At 48.5% G+C, this 24,062-nt stretch overlaps 1 protein-coding gene across 2 annotated transcripts; it reads right to left on the bottom strand.

Moving 5' to 3' along the window:
• Positions 1-516: 516 nt before the first annotated feature.
• On the bottom strand, positions 517-22,092 carry SSH3 (slingshot protein phosphatase 3). Of its 2 annotated transcripts, none has more exons than XM_083513073.1 (14): positions 21,768-22,092; positions 16,823-16,860; positions 14,318-14,507; positions 11,079-11,197; positions 9,548-9,619; positions 7,472-7,537; positions 7,053-7,247; positions 6,267-6,360; positions 5,865-5,993; positions 5,044-5,090; positions 4,601-4,747; positions 3,237-3,437; positions 1,948-2,383; positions 517-1,723 (listed from the first exon to the last, which is right to left on the bottom strand). In XM_083513073.1, the coding sequence occupies exons 1-14, from the start codon at positions 21,831-21,833 to the stop codon at positions 1,220-1,222; spliced, it is 2,304 nt and encodes a 767-aa protein (XP_083369199.1). In that variant the 5' UTR covers positions 21,834-22,092; the 3' UTR covers positions 517-1,219. The 2 variants fall into 2 exon arrangements, with proteins under 2 accessions (XP_083369199.1, XP_083369200.1); XM_083513074.1 differs by having other exon boundaries at positions 9,548-10,531; positions 10,786-11,197; positions 21,768-22,086.
• Positions 22,093-24,062: the final 1,970 nt, after the last annotated feature.

Raw genomic sequence — 24,062 nt, 5'->3', positions numbered from 1 at the left:
GGACCGAAAGGGTTGCTGGTAACTGTAGTTTCTCCCCACCCTCCGCTAGAGGTTCTGATGCTTACATGTAATGAAACCAGGCTCGCCAATTCTCCCTGGGATTCGTCAGCGCTTGGAGAAGTTGGGGCGAGTGTGACCATGTGCTTTGCTGTCTGCACACTCTACTGGTCACATGGTGAGCTGCGCCCTCATTCTGCATAGGTAAAACTCAGCTCACCGCACGATCGAGGGGCCCACGGAAAACTGACTCTGCAAACAGCCCTATGTTGTGGGATGCTTTATTGACCCGTTGTTCCCTAACGCAAATGGCCAGTGGCTAAAATGACCAGCTATTACCATGCAGCCACACTGTCTTTAACAGAGCCCCACAGCTGTGTGGATACTGAGTAGCCTAGCCAGAGGAAAAACTGTCCCCCGTTTCCCTCCCTCAGGTAGGCGAGTTTGTGGTCACAGATTAGGTCCCAAGCATTAGGACACACATTTCAAAGAAAAGGACAAGACCAGAGTTCCAGCAAGTGGAAAGTTAACCAACTTTTTTATTCCCAAGCAGAGTGAAGCTGGCAATGGCACAGTGGTTCTGTATGTGTGTGCAAAAGTAAACAGGGGCCGTTTCTTCCCCGGTTAGGATCACAGTGAGATACTACTTCCCTGGCCCCACCTCATAAAGCTGGGATGTGGGGAGCCCAGAGCCCTCCTCATGCGCTGGACTACTACTCTCATCATCTCTGACCATTCACCATGCTGGCACGGCTGGAGATAGTTAAGAGCCCAGCGACATCTTGGGAGGCCACAGGGACCCCCGCGGCTTTAACAAAGGGTAGTGTTATCAAAAGTGAGTTGAAGGAAGAAGCAGAAGTGCCCTGCAGTATAAATCTTGGAGCTGTGCAGTCTTCAAGGCCATTTAGAGGTCTGAAATAAGTAGTTGGACAGAGCCCCATAAGAGCGCTGGTTGCCCCCCAGTGCAGTTCCATAGCTATGGAAAGAGATGGAGAGCCTGTGAAGCACTATAGTCTCTTAAAGGGATGGTCTCCCTTCCTCCTCTTTCCTGCCCTTCTCCCAGGCAGCTTTAAATTGCCACTTCCCACACCAGCTGCCAATAGGGCTTCAGGCAGAGGAAAGAAGCCCCCAACAATAGGAAGTGAACCTGTTTGGCCTTCAGGGCTCCATTTATCACTCCACTTATGAACAGAAGAAAGGGAGAAATGCCACAGCAAGGGTTTCAGCCTGAGTTGGGATCCATGTCTACGCTGGCCTGGCGAACCATCCGCCGGGACCGGGAGCAGGGCAAGGAAGAACAGAGGGCAGTGCTTTCCTCAGGTTTGGATTCCTGAGGAGAAGGGGACCGGAGCTTGTCTGGTCCTTCGGGATCTGTGTGTCCCTCAAACTCCTTGGCCCGGCTCACCACCAGGGCAGCATCAGCCAGCTGAGCCACAGAGAGCCGGTGTTGTAAGGCGGGCCTGCGGCCAAATGGGACAGGGCCCTCCATGCGCTGAACAACTTTGCGCACCCTGCCTGGTGCCGGGTAGTATGAAAGCTGCTTGCAGACATGGCGACGTCCCCGGTGAGCCCTCCGCCCGCGTCGCCTGGCCCTGCGACCCTGAGCCTCCTCTTCCTCTGGCAGTGGCACCTTTGCTGTAGAGTCTGTTCCTGACCCTGAATTCTCTTCATTTTGGGGAAATGGCTCAAAGGTCACAGTCTTCTTCTTTTCATCATGAAGAAATACCTGTTGGAGGAAGAAGAGGTAGATTGAATGAGGGCCAGCAATTACAAAGGGTTTTCCTTCATCCTGCCTCTACCATTCATCTTCGCATTAGCTGAGGTTTCAGATCCACTGATTTATGCATTGCCATTTTTGTTTCCCTTGTATGCCTTGAGGCTCCATTGTAAGTTCCCTTACTCTTTCCACTTGCCTCTCTCTGGAAGCATGCCCTTACATGACCCTCTTACCTCTTCCTCAGCAGCACACTCTGGTACAGAGATGTGGCGTTCTGGGCTGTCCATTTCACTGATGCTGCGCATGACAGCATAGAGATTGATGCGTTCCCGTCTGAGCGTGGCTGGCTTCTCTGGCACTCTCATCGTAGCCAGGTGTCTTCGCACTTCCTCAGCTCCAGAGTCATCCGATGCCCCAGGTTCTTCTGTGGCCTGAAGACTGAGCCTGGGACTATCAGGAAGGTCCACTGGATGGTGAGGTTCTTCAGGAGGTTCCCGCAAAGGACGAAAGCAATACTGGGGGGTTGTCACTGTCTCCTCTGGTTCTTCTTCTGAGCTTAAAGTCTCATAGTATGGGCTTCCTGAAGGATCACTGCTGGCATCACTTATATCTGGAGAACCTTCTGAGTGGGCATCTCCTGCCTTTTGTTCCCATAGGCTGCTGTGTCGGCTGCGTAGTAACATGAAGTGAACAATGTAAGAGATTATTCAGCAAGGAATGCTAAATAAAGAGCCAAATAAAGGACTTTGAATCCGGTCAGTTACAGTGAGAAGCATTAATTACACATATTAAAGATAATCACAATGTCTATTTAATTTTTGCTGCACTATTAGTGTGGGACAACTTTGCTATCAGTGCCTCCCTGTTTAAGATTAAATATTGTGTGCATAGCAATACGGTGGTACCTCAGGTTACATACGCTTCAGGGTACAGACTCCACTAACCCAGAAATAGTGCTTCAGGTTAAGAACTGTGCTTCAGGATGAGAACAGAAATCGTGCTCCGGCGGCACGGCAGCAGCGGGAGGCCCCATTAGCTAAAGTGGTGCTTCAGGTTAAGAACAGTTTCAGGTTAAGTACGGACCTCCGGAACGAATTAAGTACTTAACCCAAGGTACCACTGTATGAAACAGCCCTTTTTAACTGGAAGAAGTGCTTTGGAGTGGAAGTTGGAAATGGAGCAGTTGGCATGGATGCCGGATCTTTTCATTGCCACTCTTTGGCACCCCCATCATTTTTTCCCACACAGAATATTTCCTGTTTGTCTTTGCACACAGGTACTTAGAATCCCAGGAAAGGGAGATCTTCTCTGATCCCAATAGCCCCACTGAAAGTAGATTTTCCAGTCTAAGAGGATCATCATGCTGTTGCATGTAACATGTAGTTTGGTCCTTGGACAATAACAACAAAGCCTTCTGCTGTGGTCTGATCAGGCTGGTCAGCTGCAGCTCCCATCAGTCTCCCTTGCCCTCCCCACATACATACACAGTGACCAGACCTGCACTCCCTCCCCTTGGGTTTACCTTGCGTCCAGAATGCCCTGATAAAGCTCCAGCTGTCTCATGAATCCTGGATTGGGGTGGACAATTGGGCGTCGTTCCCGTACATGAGAAAGGGCCTGCTCAAGTGACCACCCATACTCCTTCATGGCATATGCAATCACTGTGGAGCCAGAGCGGCTCACGCCCATCTTGCAGTGCACCAACACCCGAGAGCCTTGTGCCCTGTGGGGAATGAATATTTGCTATAAGCAAGGCTACAACATCACCCAGGACAGTCAGGAAATTCAGCATCCAGTTGCTGTACCCTCAGCCAAGAGTAGGATACCCCAGCTTCTTGGCCTAACTCAACACTTGCCAAGGCACAGATTAGGTATATTATGCTAAGGCCACTGTGCTGTGATCATGATGAATCCAAGTGACTGACTATCCTTGCTGCTTGGAAAACATTATGGTTGTTCAACAGCCAGTGTGGTGTAGTGGTTAGAGTGGTGGACTAGGACCTGGGAGACCAGGGTTTAAGTCCCCACTTGGCCAGGAAGCAAGCTCACTGTGGCCAGTCACCATCTCTTAGCCTAACCTACCTCACAGGGTCCTTGTGAAGATAAACTGGGGGAAAGGAAAACAGTATGTGCTACCCTGAGATCTTTGGAGGAAAGGTGATATATAAATGTAGTAATAAAAATAAATGAAGCAGAGATACAGCTAGGGCAAGGATGGGGAACTTCTGCCCCTCCGTATGGTGTTGAAGTCTTAACCCCCATCATTCCTGGCCATTAGCCACGCTGATGGGAGTTGCAGTCCAACATCATGTAGAGTGGGGTCACAGTTTCCTGAATGCTGAGCTAAGGCAACAATGGGAATTTCCAGATATTGTTTCCAGCAGTGGTGACTGTAGCTCTGAGCTATGAATCCTCCAGTATGGGAGGAGATGGTTGGATTCAGCTGCTTGCTCTTCCAAACGAGTAACTGGCTGTGTCAAATCTGACAGAGATCAAAAGCTAGGAACTGATGGCATTTTACTTCTTAATGAAGCAGAGGGTGCATTGGGGCAACCCAGTCTGATGGGATCATCATCATCATCATCATGGGCTGTGCCAAATTCTCACCTGCAAAATATTCTGGGGTGAAAGGAGAGAATGGGCTGACAGTCCTACCTGGTATCACAGGTCCTCTCAAACAACAGCTGACATTTCATTCAGGGAGGTGGGGGCTTTTTGTGACAAGAGCCCTCCTCTTCCACCTCAGCCCTTGGATTCCCACTGAAAAGCCCATTTCTGTGCCTGCAATCCCGTTGACTAGATGGGGACCATGTTGGTAAGCCAAGCTTGCAATACATGAGTGCTGTAGCTGAAATCGCAACTACCATTTTGGTGTCCACTTCTCACCAGGCAGCTGAAATGAAGTTGTAGGTTTCCTTCCAGTGTGGCAGCAGCTGTGAGGTTTCCTCATCGTAGAGCCGGACATTCATGTACGTAAAGTGCTCTGGGAAGAAGTTGTCGATCTCACGGGTGACATTAAGGATGTGGCTGACCCTGTAAGGCAAGGCAAGGAGTAATCAACAGAGAATGTGAGCAGCTTTTTTTCACCATGTTTTTAGCATGGCCTCAACTAACTAAACCATGTCCCATTTCCTAAACATCCCCCACTGCAGTTGCTCAGTATCTCAGAGTCGGGTTGGAATGCATAGTAGAAATCCCTTCTGACTAGAAGGCAAGTTTACACGGAGAGGTGTGGCAAATGGTCATCTCAGTGTCCAAGGAATCCAGATCAGATGAAGTTCCCGAAGGTACTAGTCTTGCTCTCCGAGCAGCATCTTTTGGTGACATACCTGTTCCTCTGAAGCTCCTCAAAGTTGGCTGCATTCCATTCAGAGCCCTGGGACAAAAAGGAACAACACCATGCACAGAGCTCAGTCCCAGGTGAGTGCAAATAGTTCACAAACATTCAGCCATCCTGCAATTGCTCATTAAATACTCAAAACCGAACACATTTGGCCAAATCATGTGGTAGAGTCCCTCCTAGCTTATACCATTGCAGACTGGGCAGGTGAAGGAACTGAGGTTTTGAATATGCACCCAACAGAAAAATTGCCAGCATGTAGAAAGATAGCAGAGAGTCATCTTCCTGATCAAGTGCTTGGTTGTGATTTTTATGTGAGGGAGTAACCGTGAACCGCCCTGAGACCTACAGGTATAGGGCGGTATACTAATTTAATAGTGCCTGTCCAGTTTCTTAGGTCAGCTTCCAAGGCTGTTCTGTATGTTTCACCACCTGTTGAGGCTAGACTGATGGCCACCAAAGATGGAGCCTTTTCAGTGCAAACCATCCATTAGGATTGCAGCCTTAGCTGCTTGCTGTGATTTTCAACTTTGTATGAAGTAAAGAATATAAATCTGCTGCCCCATGCTATCTCTCAAGAAGGCCCTGTAGGTAGTAAAAGGGAGAGGCTTTACAGGGGGCTTTGCTTCCTCTTATGGCGGAAGGGAAGGCAAAGCCTGGAGGCCTCAAAATAACGGCAAGACTTCCATCTTCCTGCCATTCCAGGAAATAATTTTGAGGACTCTTAAGTTGAGAGGAGGGACTGCCATTTTTAGGGGCTTGGAGCTCCAGTCTGCTGGCATCATGGATCCCTTTCCTGTACTTCCTCACCAAGTAGAGATAGTCAAAAATCCTGGAGGGCCGATCCATCTGAGCCATAATGAGAAGCATTTCATTGTCAATAAACTCCTTATAGTCGTTCAGGCTCCGACCGGCTCTCCGCTCCAGTTCTGTACGGATCTGCAGGAAGAGAGGGAGGGAGCTTGTGAGTGCCTGAGGTCCCTTTTGAGCCTGGCTGCTTTTTAATGACATGCCCATTCCCTGTCCCTCACCCATCACTCCAACCCCTATACATAACCCTGCTTTCCCACATTCCCTTCCCAGTCCGTTTTACATATCTTGCTCCCATACCCTCTCTCTCTCTCACACACACACCCTCACACACGCCTCCATTCCCTCACATTCTCTCTCCCCCGCCCCCTCCTCCCTCACCCCCTTGGCCCAACATCCCACCTCCTTGGAGGTGATGTTCTCCAGGTCAGTGGTGGCCATCACCTCACGCAGCTTGGCCCGGATCATCCGCTCTGTCATCTCCTGTGCTGTCGGCCTGAGGCACAGAGACGGAGGGTCGGCAAAGCTCTTGGCTCGCCAGACTCTGCCCCAGACACCATGGCACGCCTAGAGAATCCCTCCCCCATTGGCAGTAGGGTTACAAATCTTGACACCATGCCAAAGCTTTGCATTTCCCTAGATAGCTTTTACGCATTTGTAAATGTGCTCGTTCATTTATTGCATGTATATCCTGAGCTTCCTCTGAGGGCCTTAAGGATTACTCCCCCCCCCCCACACCTCAATTTTATCCTCACAAGTTGCTGTGAGGTAGGTTAGGCTCCGACTGACCCAATATCACCATGTGAACTCAATGGCTGGGTAAGAATGTTAACCTGGGTCTCTCTCAAGTACTAGTTTGGTACCCAAACCACTCCACTCCAGTGCACCACAAAAAGTGATGCTACGTGACCTGAACTGGGGGTGGGCTTCTGCTCTGTGTCTCTGATCAGCATCTCCCTCCCTCCCTCATTATTACAAAAAAACAAAAACAAGGACCCTTCCCTTTCATGACCTGCAGAAGAACTTTCTGCACAGTAGTCCCTAAAACTGGCTAGCAGGGCCACCTGAAATGTCTGTGCTTTGGACTACTGCATGGTATCGAGTTCCACCTTGGAACCACTGCAGCTCTGCTGACTACATTATTCACAGCCTATAACCAGCCCTAGGAGGGGAAGGGCCATCACTGACTGGTCAGAGAAGGCTGCAGGAGAAGTGGGCCGCACAGATTCCAAGTCGGACATGGCTAGCCATTCATTAATGCAGCTCTGCTCCGAGTTCACAGCCTTCTGATACCACTCGGTCCAGCTCAACGCACTGCCTCCTGGGAAATGGTTGTTGCAGACGGCTTCGCTGCATGCCTTGTGCAGCACTTGCAGCGCTGACCTGAGAGCAGAGATGACAATCAGACATCAGAGATGCGCTAAAAAAATCCTCTGAAGGCTACCACTGCCATCAGAGAAATGCACATCTCTCTTCCCTTTTTCCTCCATAATGCCCCTCTCCCAGCCTACCAAAAGCAATAGTGGCAACTATATCCTTGTTCCCCACATTCATCCTTTCCCACACATGTCCTTGCGCTTTTCACCCTACCTGACAGCCTTGCTTACCACATGGTCTGGACTGAAATGGGCTTAAAGATACGGGTCTGCCCACCAGACGTCACACTGAAGCCCCTGGGGAAAGAGAAGGGGAGAGCAGTGTCACAAGTAACTTGGGAGCGCTCCACCTGAGATGCAGATAGACAGAAAGAGGCAAATAACAATGCAGTACTTGGCACGGTTGTGAAACTAGTTTGAGATCTTCCATGGTGCCAGGTTCCATTTGTAAGCAAAAAAGAGAATCTGATCCTTTTCTGCTCTTGAAATCTAAAAGTCAGGATAGTGTTGCTTCTTGCCTTGTGCAATGGCAACAACCTTAATCTACGCATTCTAGAAAGGATGGCGCCAGCTGAAGTCAATATTTTAGGTATGCTTCTTCTGCACTGCTTAATCCTTCTAAAAATTCTCAGCCTTAGCAAATAAATTATTCTTCTCTCATTCTAACCATAAAGTTTTCTGCAGGGGACAAGTTAAATATGGAAAATTCTAACAACTCTACTGAGACCAGGCCAGTTGTCAGGCCCCGCTGAGTTTAGTCTGTGATTACTTTTCCTCAGGAGGGGGCGGGGAGCCAGAAAAGTAAGTTGCAAAGCAGTATCTGTGTAACTCTGGAAGTTAAACAGACAGTTGTATTTTATGTGCGGTATTATGACGAGGCCTGCATTGTGGGTTTGCCCCTCAGCTGTTGGAATGCTCCTGTGACTTTCCTGACTATGCAGTGTAAACTAGCCTGGAGTTTTCAGGGAGCTATTGATTTCCCTTATGGATAAGGAAACCTGAAAGTCTGATTGCTTGCAGTTGTGGTTTAGTGACTGACCAGTGTCCTGTTTGAGGAGTTCTGATTTTTTTGAAATGGCAAATGCACTGAAGGGTGGCAAAGTGTCTGCTTTTTATTTATCTATTTTTTCTTTGGAAGGTACAATTTGGATTTATGTGGTTTTTTTTGCCTGAACCCCCAAAATACATTGGGTTGGCCCTGAACCCTAGTTAGACCTCCATCATCATCATCATCTAGTTATAGGTAGGTAGCCATGTTGATCTGTCATAGTGGAAACAAAATAAAAGAAATCCTTCCAGTAGCACCTTAGATACCAACTAAGTTTGTAATTGGTATGAGCTTTCATGTGCATGCACACTTCTGCAGATACACTCAATGTATCTGAAGGTGCTACTGGTCTCTAAGGTGCTACTGGTGCTACTGGAAGGATTTTTTAAATTTTGTTATCATCATAATCATCATCATCATCATTTATTTATGCCCCTCCCATCCGGCTGGGTTTCCCCAGCCAATCTGGGCAGCTCCCATCAGATTAAAAACACAATAAAACATCAAACATTAAAAACTTCCCTAAACACGGCTAATTAAGGCCCAGAAGTCCATCTCTTTGCTCTTTTATCCCAAAATATGGCCACTCAAGGCCTTTGTACCTCAAGCTCAACCACCTTCAACAGCCTGAAGCTCTCCTGCTAACTGAGATGACTCTGCCTTTTACCCCCTTTTGCCCCTTATGCCTAGAACTGTTCTCCAGGAAACCTGTGTGAAGTAGACCTTCTTGGATTTCCTTCAAAACATACCTTTCCTGTGAAAAGTTTGGCATGAACACACATACCCTAGTCCTCTTCCATCATGGAACTAAACACAAGAATGACTCACTGAAATAAAGCTGTGCACATTAGTGGTGCTACATGGCTATTATTAACAACAACAACAACCATAAGATGAGACACAGCATGGGGTAGGCTTCTCAAGGAGACTTTTTAAGAAAGAGAGACCATGCAAAAAAGAATGGTTGGTTTCCATTTAATACTGGAGGGAGAGACAGCAAAAAAACACAAACTCTCCCGTAGCTATTCAGGACGTAAGTGGTTTGTAGTCTGTGGAGACCATTTTCAAGTCAGATGAGAGAGCAGGCAGTGTTGGTGAAACTGGGCGAGGAGAAAAATAAACACACACCAAAAAAATGGCCTCTCGCTATCTCAGTCTGTTTGAGTATCCTAGTTTGTTTGCAAAGCACTGAGCTTATATGAGGATTACTATTACATGGAGCATTGTGGGTGCCTGGTGGGGTTAGGTCTGTCTCTTACCCATCGCCATCAAGGAAGACCTGAGTGTCACTCCAAAGCGGAAGCACCATCCCCAGTGTGCAGGCAGCCGAGCTGGGAGGTAAAGAGAGAAGAGATCAGGTAGCTACTGAAGGGGTTATTATAGTCCATGGGTAGGCAAACTAAGGCCCGGAGGCTGGATCTGGCCCAACCGCCTTCTCAATCCGGCCCGCAGATGGTCCAGGAATCAGTGTGTTTTTACCTGAGTAGAATGTGTGCTTTTATTTAAAATGCATCTCTGGGTTATTTGTGGGGCATAGGAATTTGTTCACCCCCCCTCCAATATAGTCCAGTCCCCCACAAGGTGTGAGAGACAGTGGACTGGTCCCCCCCGCTGAAAAAGTTTGCTGACCCCTGTTATAGTCCCTGTGCTTGTCCTACAAACGTTCCCCATTCACCCCATCTGCACTCGCCTCTTAACCTGCTTTTTCAATAGCTTGATCAGCATTGTAAAAATCACTGATAGCAAAGCCAAGCAAGCATTCCAGAGCTGTGACAGAGGTGCTTGCTGCACAGCTATCTTCCATTCAGCTCCTTGATTTGGACGTCTTCCTGCGGCATGCTCGAGTGCCTGTGCCCTTCCTGAATACATAAACAAAGGTTCTTCTGGAGCACAGACATTGGGAATGGGGTGGAGAGGAAAGACTGGGTGAAGGGTTGCCAAACCAGTTCGACCAGGGAGTAAAATACATTAAGGAGTTTAGATACACACACAGTGAAGGACAGAAAGAAAGCACTCTGAAGCAAAGATGCTTTCGATAAGGGTTTTAAACAAACATCATGCAGAGAGAAAAGGGGTTGTGTTCTTCCAAGTGCATTTTCTTGGAAGCATGCCCCGTTAATTTCAACGGTACTTGCCTTCAGCTAATGGTAATTTGGAACACAACCTTGGTTATTGAAGCAGAGAATGTTGCCTGTTCCCTATGCATGTTTGTTCAGAAGTAGGATCCACCGCATTCAATGGGACTTACCGTATTTTTTGCTCTATAAGACGCACCAGGCCATAAGACGCACTTAGTTTTTGGAGGAGGAAAAAAATATATTCTGAATCTCAGAAGCCAGAACAGCAAGAGGGATCACTGCGCAGTGAAAGCAGCAATCCCTCTTGCTGTTCTGGCCTCTGGGATAGCTGCGCAGCCTGCATTCGCTCCATAAGACGCACACACATTTCCCCTTACTTTTTAGGAGGGAAAAAATGAGTCTTATAGAGCAAAAAATACGGTACTTTCAAGGAAGTAGTATGCATCAGCCTGTAGTCTAAGAGACTTTCAGCACAATCCTAGTCATGTCTACTCAGAACGAAAGTCCTATATAATTAAATGGGGCTTATTCTCAGGCAAGTGGGTCAAGGATAGAACCTTATTGGGTATCTCATTTTGGTCCAAGCCTTGATGAAAGACATCATGCAGAAGATACAAGGCAGGACAGTATAGACAGCTGGAAGCTTTCTAGCTTAGAAGTGCCTGGGCCCCACCCCTTCTGCATCTTCGTGCTCCTTCCCTTGTCCTCTCACCCTTCTTCAGGGAAGTCAACTCCCAGCAGCACCATCTCACTCTTGCTCTCCACCTCTGCTGCTGACACAACCAGCAAGTACCGGATCCGGTGAGCTCGAGCCGACTCCAGCCTCACAGCCTGGAGGAGGGAAACAAACATACAGTCCTTGGCAAGACTGTCCCTGTGTGTGTCACCTCCACACATATGACAGTAAGATTCCACCATAACTGTTGGTGGTGCATTTGGCAGATCCAGGGATAGTTCTTTGTTTAGCACCACCAGCAACTTCTGAAAAAAATTCCATGATTCCTGAGACCAGTGTCATAGCTAAGTATCATATTGTTACTTGTGTGGAAATAACATAAGACAGCAATTTGGGATAATCCAAGTAGGACTAAGACAGAGTGCCCCTTGTTCCTTGTCAGTAGCCATTTGTGCACTTTTCAGTACGAGGGGGGAAAGGGTTTTGAGGAGAAACTCCATTTACATTTATCCAGAAATAAGTGCATCACATTTTCATCTCTGAGCCCAAGAGCCCTGGCACTGAGGTTCTCAAAGCTATTAAATCATCCATTGAAAATCATATTATACAAGGCTTTTAGCACAAAATCATTAGGAAATAGAAGGGAAGTTTCAGAAAAAGGCCCCCACCCCTGGATTAAGTGAATGCAGTTTGGCATTGCGTGGTAGGATCAGAGGGAAGAGCCTCTGGACCTAAGTGTTATGGGAGTGTTTTTCATATTTTTCTTTCCACATTTTTACTTTCCACATTGGCAAATGCCATAGATCTTCAGTAGTTTTGCCAAGGGGTTTGGGGCATGTTCTAGGAAGACACACACAGAGAGGGGGCAGGGAGTGTTATTGTGGACCACTAGACAAGCATATGAGACCTCAGTATTGACTTGCCTGATCTGAGATTATACTGGACAGATGCATGTTTATTTATTTAATTCTCTATTTTCCACACTGCAAGGGAAGATCCGCAGTGGGGAGCAAGCTATCTTTTAGGGCAGCTTGTCTGCTGCTACTGAACTTCCGAATGAGCCACGTCTGCTAAGCTCCTGAGAACATCAGCAGCTACCAAAAAGCAGCATGAGAACCGCTGCCTTCAGGAACTGCCCCAGGTACTTGGAGGCTGTTGTGACTCACTCTCTAGAAAAGAAAGAAAACCCAGCACATGCTACTTTGGAAATCTCCCAGCAGAGTCCCCAAAGCCAAAGCCGGGATCAGACTCGGCAGAGACGCCAGCTCTGGCTGCCTGCCCAAGAGAGCAAAAGCCCCGCAGGCCATAAATGGGGAAGTGGCTGCAGCTCCCGGCTGAATGTCTGCCTGAAAACCACATTCCTCAAGGAGAGGAATCCCTCGCCACCCTGCTCTGAGCCTCCACAAGCGTGGACAATGAGGCTCTCAGAAGCCAGGCCTCTCCAGCACAGAGTTTTGCAGCAGTAAGGCAAAGCGGAATCAGATTATCACAGGACTCCCAGGCAAGAGGCAACACAGATTCTAGAATCGTGCTAAGAGGAGGAGAAAGGTGAAGATCAAGGTCAAGAGGAAGGAGTTAATAGTCGGGTGTCCACTCCACAGACCAGCTGAACTAGCCTGGGAAGCAATCTGGGTCACTAAGGCGTTCTCACTGAGGCAGTAAACTTGTGTCCTTTCAGGCTTCAGGTGCAATCCCACGATGGAAGGATTCAGTCATGTGAATCCCACCCACAGCCTGAAGCGATACTGTCTAGACACAGGTTTACTGCCTCTTAGAACTAGGCCAGAGCCTGAGGGCACACACCTCCCTTTTCTGAAATATTGTGTCTGCAGAAAATAGCCCTCTTTCATTTCAGAACAGTTGTCTCTTGTGGCACGGCTTGCCCAACCAGGCCTGTAGGACAGCAGCAAGGCACACTGGGTACAGCTGGTGGCTCTGGACAGGAGGGCAGGAAAGCACTTATGCCATTAAGGAAAGGAATCCCACTAACATACATTTAAAGCACAGCTATACCATCTTAATAGTCACAACTTCCCATGGGAGCTGCAATAAATAAAACAAACACTCTGTGGTGATGAGGATGTTATTGTATTTGTTTGTTACTGTGCTATGTATTTTTGTGTTTTTATATTGTAAATCACTCTGTGATCCTCGGATGGAGGGTGGTATAGAAGTTTAATAAGTAATAAACAAATAGTTTACTAATCACAGACCTATAGTAAACAGCACCAACCCACAGGGCTCTTTGGGGTGGGTGAAGCCATAGGCGCCGACTCCATGGGGCTTGAGGGGGCCCGAGCCCCCTCAAAAATTTGTTTGGGGGGGCTCCGCCCCCCCAATAATCTCCGGCGCCCCTCCAGCAGAGCGCCGGAGATTATTGAAGGCTTGTAAACCCTTCAATAGAGTCCCGAAACCCCTCAATGATACATCAGGATTTCTCAAAGAACCATCGCTGACCAATGGGCATCGTCCAAGGTGAGAGGCAGCCAATCCGAAGTCAGGAAGCAGCAGCCCCGTGTCTGGAGCGCGCGATCCGCCAGGAGAGCGCAAGAAACCGAGAGCAGAAAGCGGGGAAGAAGCGCACTACAAAATGTAGCAACAGCGGATACAATGTTTCCTCCTGTTTCCTTGTTTCTTGCAAGACAGAAACAGAGGGCGATCCAGGGCTCCCCTCCCTCCCTCCCTACCTCCCTAGCAGAAGGTCCTTGGAGCTGATTAATAGGCGCAGCACGCTCTCCCCTATTCGCTCACGAGGAGGCGGCGCCACTTTATTTGCATATTCATGAGCTTAATTATTATTCATGAGCTTTCCCGGGCCCCCCCAATATTTTTTATAAGTCCGCGTCCCTGGGTGAAGCCATGTGCTTTAATTGTAATTTGTGGGTGTTACTACAGAAGGTCAAGATAAGATCATTTGATGAACAGAATGAACCTTAAACTGGCCTGGCTTGGCAGCAGAAAGCTCGAATATTTTTTTGTTCCAATAGTAAGCAATGCTGAGCCAGGCAGGGAAGGGAATTTGCCCTGGGTGTTGGGCCTTGGCAGGGTTGAGTGGGTGGAAATGGAGACCGTGCTGATTCCAGAACAGGAGGAGGGAAAAGGGCAAAGGCCCAGCCCCAAGCAAACTCTTTTACAAGGCAGTCAAAAACACTGAACTCCATAACCGCCTGCTCCAGACTCTTTATCCGAAGAGGCACATTTTGTGGTCAGGCCAATTGCTTTCCTGTCTCTTGTCATCCGCGCTCTGCCGTATCTCCCTGCCCTCACAGTCTCACCAGCCGGATGCTGTCTTCTGGCCGCATCAACCCCACCATTTGCTGTAAGTGCTGCTCCTGTTGTTCAGCCGCGGCATTCTCACTCTTAGGCTTGTGGTCCAGGGGGGTGGCTGGGCCTTCCTGCACAGACTCCAGCTTTTCTTCTTCCTGCAGGAGCAAAGCAGCTCCTTTGACCATGACGAAGCTGTGGCTGAAAAGGGAGAGAAACGGAGATAGGTAGAAGGAGAGCTTGCCCCATTAAATCCTTCCTCATTCCAAGGGGGAATGCAGGAAGCTGCCTTACCCTGACAATGATCCATTGAACTGAGCGTTTTCTACACTGTTCAGCAGCAGCTCTCTAGAGTTTCAGGCTGGCAATCTGTCCCAGTCCTACCTGGAGACGCCTGGGACTGAACCTGAGACCTTCTGTATAAAAGGAGGTGCTCTACCACTGAACTACGGCCCTTCCCCATGAACGCTTGGGAGCAATTTGCAATTACAGAACAGTCACAAAATCTTAAGTAGTCCAAGAGAGGCAGGCCTAGCCACCAAGGCAAACTAGGTAGGTTGTGCTATCTAGAAGCCTTAAGGCCTATTAAATGTACACAGAGGTGGCAGAATATTGGAAAATCACATCAGATTTTAAAATAAAATGTTTAAAAACGTTGACTCTAAGGAACATATAACCAATATTAGCTATACTCAGCTGGAATACAAGCAAGCATTTTAGAAATTGCAACCTTTTTTAAAAAAAATATGTCAACATTGATTTATTACCTACTTAAAAACAACAACACAAAGTATAAGGAATTCTCCCCAAGAGTGGCCTTAGCCCTTTCAAAATATTTTTTAAAAACTATTTGCCGAATCTCCGCTTTTCTCACACTTTTTAAACAGAGATGTGTGCTCTAAAAATGACTGCCAACCCATGACTAATTAGACAAAAAGGCTATAATACTCCCTACATGCTACACACTATTGTGTTTAACAGTGCTCCCATCATTTTTCAAAAAGCAGAGATTATCTAGGGGAAGCGATTTAGAGTGGAGGAGAAGTAGGGGAAGTGGGCAGTAGCTGTTCCCCCAGCCATTATTTCTCTGTTCACCTCACCCCCCTGCCCCACCTGTAGAGTTCAAAGGTGTTTGAAAAGATGGCAAGTTCTGTTACAGAGGACGAGGGAATTAGATCCTTCCAGTTCACCAGAATTAGAGATCTTTCCAGTATACTGTACATTTATATTTAATGCACAGTATCCTCCCATGTATTCGTTTGGTGCACATTTTCCATTGCAAGATAATTTATCCTATTCCCCACTCTTCTTTGCAAGGTTTTCCCCCTCTTTTCAGAGCAACAAACATGCAGTTGTTATGCTTTTGCTGCACACAATCTTGTCTCAAGATTGCACTTCTCTTGTGAAAATGTAATTCTTCCCTCCAATGCAATTGGGACTGCGGTGTACAATTTGGTTTTGCCAATGTCATGGGATATTAATGAGGAACACAACTCTCTCCTCTTCCTCACCACCAAACACCCACATCAGTTGGTTGCTGTGACTCAGGCATTGATAACCTTGAGTTTGGATCACTGCAATGTGCTTTATGTGGGGCTGCCCTTAGCTTGCCCTGCAAGCTGCAACTGGTGCAAAATGCAGCAATTAGACAACTCACCACATGCATATTACACCACTCCTACAGGAGCTCCATTAGCTGCCACTTAGCTACTGACCCAGGTTTAAGGTTTTGCTTTTGACCTATACTGCCTTAACAGTTTGGGACCGATTACCTGAAGGCTCCCTTTCTCCTTCTTGCTCATTACAATCAGCTATGGCACACTTTTTATGTGTGTTTGGCAGTAACCAAGAAGAGTCTTCTCTGTGCAGGCACCCTCTCTCCCTTCAGCTTAAAAAGGCACCAGAATATGCTCCTAAATGTGTGCTAATTTTTGATTCCAGAGTATGGTATCACGATTTAAATTTACTCTGGGTCACTGTTGTCTTTTTAACCTGTAGCTTTTTTAACGGTTTAATTTGTTATGATATCTTTTGTAGTACGCCACTTTGGATGCTTCATGAAAAACAGGGTAAAAATAAATCAACTATTTTTTCCTGTTTGAACTCCTACACTATATTTTTCTAGTACAGGGGCTCTTGGTGCAGCACTAGTTGTTTTTTTAAAGTTAGAAGAAGCAGCAATGCTCCACCTTCCTGCACCGCCACAACCCACTGCACTGTTTTGGAATATTTATACTCTCTTCCTTCTGCATTTCTTCACAATGCAGCTTCAGCAATGGAACCATCTTTTAAAAAATAAGTTGCAAAGTGCAACTCCCCCCCACCCCACCCTAATGCCTTAAAGGGGGGGGGGTAACTCTAGTGCTGGGTTCCTGCTACTGGGAGTAACACACTAAATCCAAAAATTTTTTTTAATAAATTGTGTGAAAAAGCCCAGAAGCTGGTTTGGGAGGACCCTGGCCTTTTTGTTTGTATGTATGTGTGAAGGGACAGGATTACAAAGGCTAGCTCCTTACCGTCGCTGCAACTGTCTCTTCCGAGGAAGCTCTTCATCCTGCAAGGGAATTCCAGGTAGATCAGTCACTTCTGATCCAGAGCAAAGAAGAAGAAATCTCCTGCTCCAGATTAAACGATGTTCTAAGTTTCCACACATGTGGCACCAATCTCCTAGAGACGGTCATTTCCACCAAGGGCTGTCCCAAGGCATTTTGCTTCCTGAGCCAAAGGGGCAAGATGCCACTCCCCTTATTCCATATGCAGAAGCCAACCAGGCAGGCCCTTGAATATCACCTGAACAGTGGAGATGGGACAGCATCCTCCCTTGGACCTGAGAGCAGCAGGCTGGTTTGGGAGCTGCAAGGCAGATCACATGGCACACTCAGCTCTACACTCTACTCTGCTGAGTGCTCTACACTCCTCAGCAAATGCTGCCCCAAACAGCCATCTTATTCTGCCTAATGGTAGAGGTGGCCCTGCCACCTAGGTCTTCCAGAGGTAAGCAGGTCCACACAGAGCAGGGGGCCCTCAGAGGGCTTTTTTCAGCCGGAACTCTCCGGAACTCAGTCCCAGCACCTCTCAGGTGGGCACCATTGCCATTCTAAGAGAATGAGGGAGGTGTTCATGGAGAGTTCCAGAACCTCTTTTTCTAGAAAAATGGCACTGACTGCTCAGAGGGCTAAGCTGGCTGGGGAAGTCTGCCAGACTTGCGCTGTCATGCCTCCTAGCCAACTGGCGACTCCCACCCCAGGCCTCAGACAAGCTGTGCATGGGCCTGGGGATAAAACAGTTTGACCCAATTAAATCACTGAGGCTTTTACCTTGGTGGGACTTGGGAGTGATAGCAGGCTGCCTTTCTCTTAAGTGATGAATAAGTTTATTTGTCTAGACCACAAAGCCATAACATACAGCAATGCACAAACACTGTAAATGCAGGCTGTAAAACCATAAAATATTCTACCATTTATTATTAAAATCATCTACCTCATGCACAGCTGAAATGTTTTAAGCTCACGCTTGCCAACACAAAAGGCATACAAAGAACGCACTGCTGGCGAGCACAGGTTTAAGGGCTTTTCCACACTTGCCTTTCCTCTGGTCTTTTCCGGGGACAGTCAGTGCTTCAAAGGTACGTGTCCAAGGAACTTTTTATTTTTTGCTCCAGAGCTTTCCCTGCAAAAACCCACTCTTTAGTATTCAGTCGGAGCACATGTCAATCTGCAGAAAACCAGAATTGACATTTGCTCTGATTTCAGAGGGAAAGCTCTGTGGCAAAAAAGAAACACACTTGAACACAGAGCTTTAAAGTGCAGACTTGTGCCTGGAAAGAGTGGGGCAAAAGGTAAGGGTGGAGAAGGCCCAAGTTCTGGCGGGCTACACCCATGGCTGGGGCAGGTGGCTGGCACCTTCCATAGCAACTTCAGAACAATTCCTTTATACCAGAAGAACCAAACCACCTCAAAATTGCATTTGCGCTGTTGGTTCTGCCATGGAATAACCCAGCATGACATAATGTTCCTGTTCCAAGCAGTCCCTTCTGTGCCACAAGCACAGAACTGTTATGCCACCTCTGATCCCGAACATCAACAGGACTTCCATACTTCCATATTTTACAGGCCCCAACCGACAGCCTGACTTTGTGCATTGGTGTTTGTTTTGGATCATTTTTTATTATTTCAGAAGAGAGAAGGACCAAGTCTAAGCACTGAAGCCTAAGGTCTTGGAACCCTTGCTCAGCTTTCAGAAATCTGCAATTTCACAAACAGGTTCCCAATTTATCTCAGCACCAAAAGGGTTAGAGATGTTCTCTTTTTATGGGGGGGGGGAGTAAAAGAAAGAACCCCAAATGTCTCATCATGCAGCTAATCAAATACTAAGGTTGCATGCTACAATTAGACACAGGATGCAGAGATCATCCCCCTTCACAGAAGCTGGCTTGGTTCTCAACCTTATTTGAAAGAGATGTTGAAGTAGCTAGCCTTTCATTATGGGCCTACAAGTCAGGGCTGGATCTGGGACCTATGGGCAACAGATTCCAGAAGGGTGTCATTTTCCTACCTCCAATTTCTTGTCTTCATGTCATTAAAAAAAACACTTCAGAACTGAACAGAAGGTCACCATATTGATTGTCGCTTCAGGTGGAAAATCAGGGCTGGCTCTACAGTGAATATGGGATTCTGCCATAAAAGGGATGCTTTTATAAACCTGCTGGTTCTTGGCCTATATAAGAAGCTAGAACACTTGCTGAAGACAAAGGTGACCAATTAATAACAATCATAGAATTGTAGAGTTGGAAGGGACTCTGAAGATCATCTAGTCGTCAGTATTATTATCCCTGCACTATAGATGGTGGGTCTGAGGCCAAAAGAGAGTGGCTTCTCCAAAGCTACAAAACGAGTTCCCTGCTAAGGCAAGGGTCAAACCAAGGACTTTGCAGCTCAAGCTGTTAGCTACTACACTAATTCTTAGCATTCTGCACCAAGCCTGGACATCTTATGTCCCACAAAGCTGAGTGTTCCCTGCGGACCACATCTATGGGCTGAGAGGTGCTCTCCACCATGTTTTTTGTAGGTCCATATCCCCTATAAGAAATAAACTAGATTTATCAAGCCTTGTGTGTTTCACAATCTGCGACTGGTGGTCTGTGTTTGCCCTGGTGGATCACAAGCTGTGCAGACCTGCACAATGTCACAGCTTCACAGCTGAGGGCTGGTGGGTGGGTGGGAGGGAATCCAGCTTGGAAATACACAGTGTGGTTCCATTTTAGGACACTGCTAGTCTCCCGTCTCCTTGGAATGGTTGCAAATATTTTCCTGGAGCGGCCTTGAATTCAGGCTCTTGCATAACCTTATCTATGTGATTCCTAGTCTGTTGGCAATTTCCTGTGACATTTTTAAGCATGGAAAAAAACACAAACCTTGTCCCTGCCACTTCCTAATTGCCAGCTCCTTGCACAATGTCTAATTACGCTTGAAATGCAATCAGCCCAGCAAACTGCCAAGCTTGGGGTGTGAGAACTCTAGCACTAGGCACCCCAGTGCAAAGGGACACAGAGGTATCCCGGGGTTGGTGTTCCGGGGTGGGGAAATCTTGCTTTTCTGAGGCTATTATGCAAGGGATATTTTTTGCTGCCTTCCACGGGCCCCTGACGTTGCAATCTGCAAGGAACCGGCAGGAAGTGGCAAGTTGTGAAACTCCCTGACAAGTCACTTATTAATGCCCAGTTCTCCTACACAGGATCCTGAGCTGTCAAGAGCTGATTAGAGGAAGAAAGGGGGAAGGAGTTAGGACTGGGGAAAGCATATCTGTGAGGACCCAAGCAAGGAAAGGCAATTGACCACTGTGGCATGCGTGTGACAGGCTTCCTTACATGGAGAATTGAGAGAGAGAGTTGATCAGGGAGGGAAGGAATCCCACAGCAAGGCACCCTGTGTGGGGCAGAGAGGCTCAGGCCAGAGGAGCTGAATGGGCGCTTCACAGCTGGCCCCTGCTCTCTACAGCAGTCGCAATGAGGAGGGACTGTGAAGCTCAAACATTCTGGCTTCATGCAGCCAGATTATTCCACTCTATATGAACTCCTCATTCCACCCACCCATCCAGGAAGGCTATGAGTTGTGCAAGCCCCCAGCCCAAGGAAGATGCTGGTAAAATGCCTCCACCATACCTTTCTGTGGATGCCACATACTCAAGATCATGCCTTTGTATGCCTCTCCCACTCCATTAGGCAACCCAGAACTGTTTACAATAAGGTTACCAGATGTCCCCGTTTCCCGGGGACCGTCCCCAGATTTACAAATCAGTTCCCTGACAAAATCCACTGAATTTGACTGAAGTTGAAACGTGTCCCCAGATTCATTGGAAAAAAATCTGGTGACCTTAGTTCTACCAGCACAGAGGTAGTTGCTTCTGCTTGGACATTTTAATACTACTCCATAAGAGGTGTTAACATAGGAAGCTGCCTTAGACCAAATTAGACCACTGGCCCACCTAGTTCAATATTATCTCTTCGTGGTCTGGCAGCGCCTCTTCAGGGTGTCAGGCAGGGGACATTCCCAGTCCTGCCTGGAAACTCTGGGAATCGAACCTGCAGGCAGAGCAGATGCAGTCTAGAACATAAGAGTCTGCTGGATCAGGCCCAAGGCCCATTTAATCCAGCATCCTGTTCTCAGAGTGGTCAAACCAGATGCCTGCAGAAAGCCTGCAAACGGGGCACGACAGCAACAGCAGCTGAGGTTTCCAGCAACTGGTATTCAGAAGGATGGAGGCAGAACATAGCCATCATGAGGATCTACAGGCCTTCCCCTACAAATGATGGCTTTAAAAAGAAGAAGAAAAAAGCCCATCCTTTTGACATCTGTGACTTACACTGAATGCAAGTATGACATAACAGCTAAGTGGAGTTCGTGTTTCAGGTCGAGACTGGCCCACCTTGAGTGGCAAAGGTGGGAAACACGAGTCCCTGCTGCAGCAGGTAAAGAAATCCTACACATAAGAGTGGAAGACCATCGTTTTCTTTCCCTATCCCACTGGCGCTACTGCTTCACCCCAGGGAGCTCCCTCTACTGGGAAGAAGAGGACGGGGAAATCTCTTGCCTGATCTTTGGCGCTTGGGCCCCTTTCTCTGCGCAATACCGCCCCCCACCCCGCGCAAGCCAGTCCTTCCGACAGCGCCCCTGCAGGGAGGTGCGAGAACAAACGGCCAGATCCTTCGGGGCCAAAATGGTGCAAGGTGCAGTCGCTTGCACAGCTCAGCATACAGCTTGCAATGGGAGAGAGAGGTGGCGAGAAAGGGGCACACGATGGCGCAGCCGTCGAAACAACACCCCCCGCCGGCCCCAGAAAGGGGATGATGGATCGCAGCCGTGCCTAAAAGAAGAGCCGCTGCTGTGTGGGTCCCGTCGGGGGTCAGGGTGGGGTTCTCTTGGGGCGGCTTGAGGCTGGGCTAGAAGCGGCGTGCGAGCTCACCTTGCTGCCGGTGGGTGTCGAGTGGCCGCTCCCCGACGGGGAGCGACAGACGGTCACCAGCGCCATGCGCGGCTTGCTGCGCCCTTCCTCCGCTCCCAGCGCGCGGGGAGCCGACGGGGAAAGATCGTGCCACTCGGCGCCGCTGCCGCCGCTGCAGACAGCCTCCAGGGGGCGGGCGTGCCCAGCCTTCCGCGCACTCCCTGGGTCAGGCCAGGGTGGGACCTGCCGGCCGTAAACTTTCTTCTCCTGCACCCGGCTGCCTTAACCAGGAAGCTCAAGGATGCTGCGCGGCGGAATCGCGCACGTCCTTGGCGGGAGGCTCTTAAAGGAACCAGCCCCAAGACGCGGCAGGGTTTTCCCCAGCCGGGAGCGGAGGTGGGAGGAGCGTCGGGCTGCTCAGGGCTCGCTTCCCCAAGCCGCAGTGGCACCCTACCATCACAGGGGCCAAGGCTCAGCCCCGGCACCTATTCTGAGTGCTGCTAGGCCTGCGTATGATGGGAAGCGGGGTAACAAGCGCCTCTGAGCAGAGGTGCCAACTTGAATGAAATATGGGGGGGGGGGGAGACAGGTAAGCCCGGACCCACATAATCGATCACATGACACGCACACTATTTGAATGGCAAAGCCCATCAACTTCTTTTTGGGGGGAGGGGGCGCTCAAATATTTTATAAACGGGGGCGGCGAAGGGACCACAGCGGCCCCTAGGAGTTGGCTCTTATGCTTCTGAGGATGTGCAGAGGTTGCTGCAGCTGCTGTGAGATTGCTGCTTCTTCTGCCTCGGGAGTGTTTGTGCAGCCGTGTGAAACGGAGGAGGCTCTCTTCCCGTTGTGGCCTGAACATTAGGGAGGGCGGCGGGCACCGTGTTTGTTTGTTTTCATGCATGCAGTTAAAATCTCAGCTAACACCAGAGTCGGAGCTTAAAATGAAAACCTAACGCCTTACCTTACCGCTGCTGCCAGCCCTCCCCCCCCCCCGCATATTACTACAATGACTCAGCAGGTGGTCGAGCGAACGTCAGATGCTGGAGAAGCAGCACAGCGCCCCCCCCCTACATCAGGCACGACGGCCGCATGGAGCCCACTGCCACCCCCGCCGCATATCGGGATCCAAAAAGCAGCCTTCCTAATCCATAGCACAGCTACCCACAAGCACCGCCTTGCAAACATCACCAGCTGCTGATACCGCCGGGCCAGGCTATCGAAGGTAAAAGTAAAATCTGTTCAGAACTCAGCAGTGCTGAAATTCTAAATGCTTCGGATATTGCGGAAGGCTGCCAGCAGACGACCTAGATAGACACCTAGCTCTTCCCCCTAAAAGCTCAAATTGCTAACCAGTTCTCATTGGAAGCAGTTTTGATCCAAATCATTTCAAGCAACTAGCCCTTTGTAAGGGGAATGCTTTTAAAAAAATAATCAAGGAAATGATCGTATATTTTAAAACATTAAAGTACAAGTTGCATAGTGCACACTAGTTTCCACAGTTAAACCTCCAAGAACCATAGAATTGGAAGGGGCCACAAGGGTCATCTAGTCCCACCCCCCTGCAATGCAGGAATCTTCTGCCCACACCCTTGAGATAAAGAGTCTCATGCTCTACCAACTGAGAATTTGTTAAGTGTAGAAGACATAGCAGGAGCTGCAGCTAATTCCTGGGGCTTTTTGTTGTTGATGCTTAATGTAAGCTGCTTCGTGAACATAATGGAATTGTTTGCTTTGCATTTGATCTTTAAACACACAGAACCAATGAAAGGGCAGACAACCACTTCACTTTCCTACCTGCCCAAGACCCAGCAGGTGGAAAGGAGCGTGGGCAGGTGGGTCAGCGGTGTGAAAGGCAGCAGCATCTCTTGTTGCTTTGGAGCTTTTGAAAGGAGGCGGCAGGATTTCCAGGTTCACTGCAGGCAGCCCTAATCTCGGCACACTCAGCCTACCCACCCCCTCAATTCCCCAAGCCAGCCCCAGGCACACAGTTACAATACAGCCTATATGACACAGTGCTGCAATTTGGACCCAAAATTACTGCAGGCCGTTATGAAGCTGTTTTATAGCAAATCGGGCTATTGGCATGTCTAGGTCAGTTGTATTGCTTGCACTCTCTGGCAGCACCTCCTTAAGGGTTTCAGATTGGGAAGCCATTTCCCAGCCCCAGCTGGAGACACCAGGGGTTGAACCCGGGATCTTTGGTTGCAGAGCATGTGGTGCACTACCACTGGGTACAGCTCTTCTCCCAAAATGCAGCTGGTTAAGGCAGAGCAGCTCTCGGGAGCCCCTTGCACACCTTCCAAACTGGCAGGG

Source organism: Podarcis liolepis (assembly GCF_965112155.1).
Source record: "Podarcis liolepis genome assembly, chromosome: 1".
Classification (NCBI taxonomy): domain Eukaryota; kingdom Metazoa; phylum Chordata; class Lepidosauria; order Squamata; family Lacertidae; genus Podarcis; species Podarcis liolepis.
This window is presented reverse-complemented; position numbering and strand designations above follow the sequence as displayed.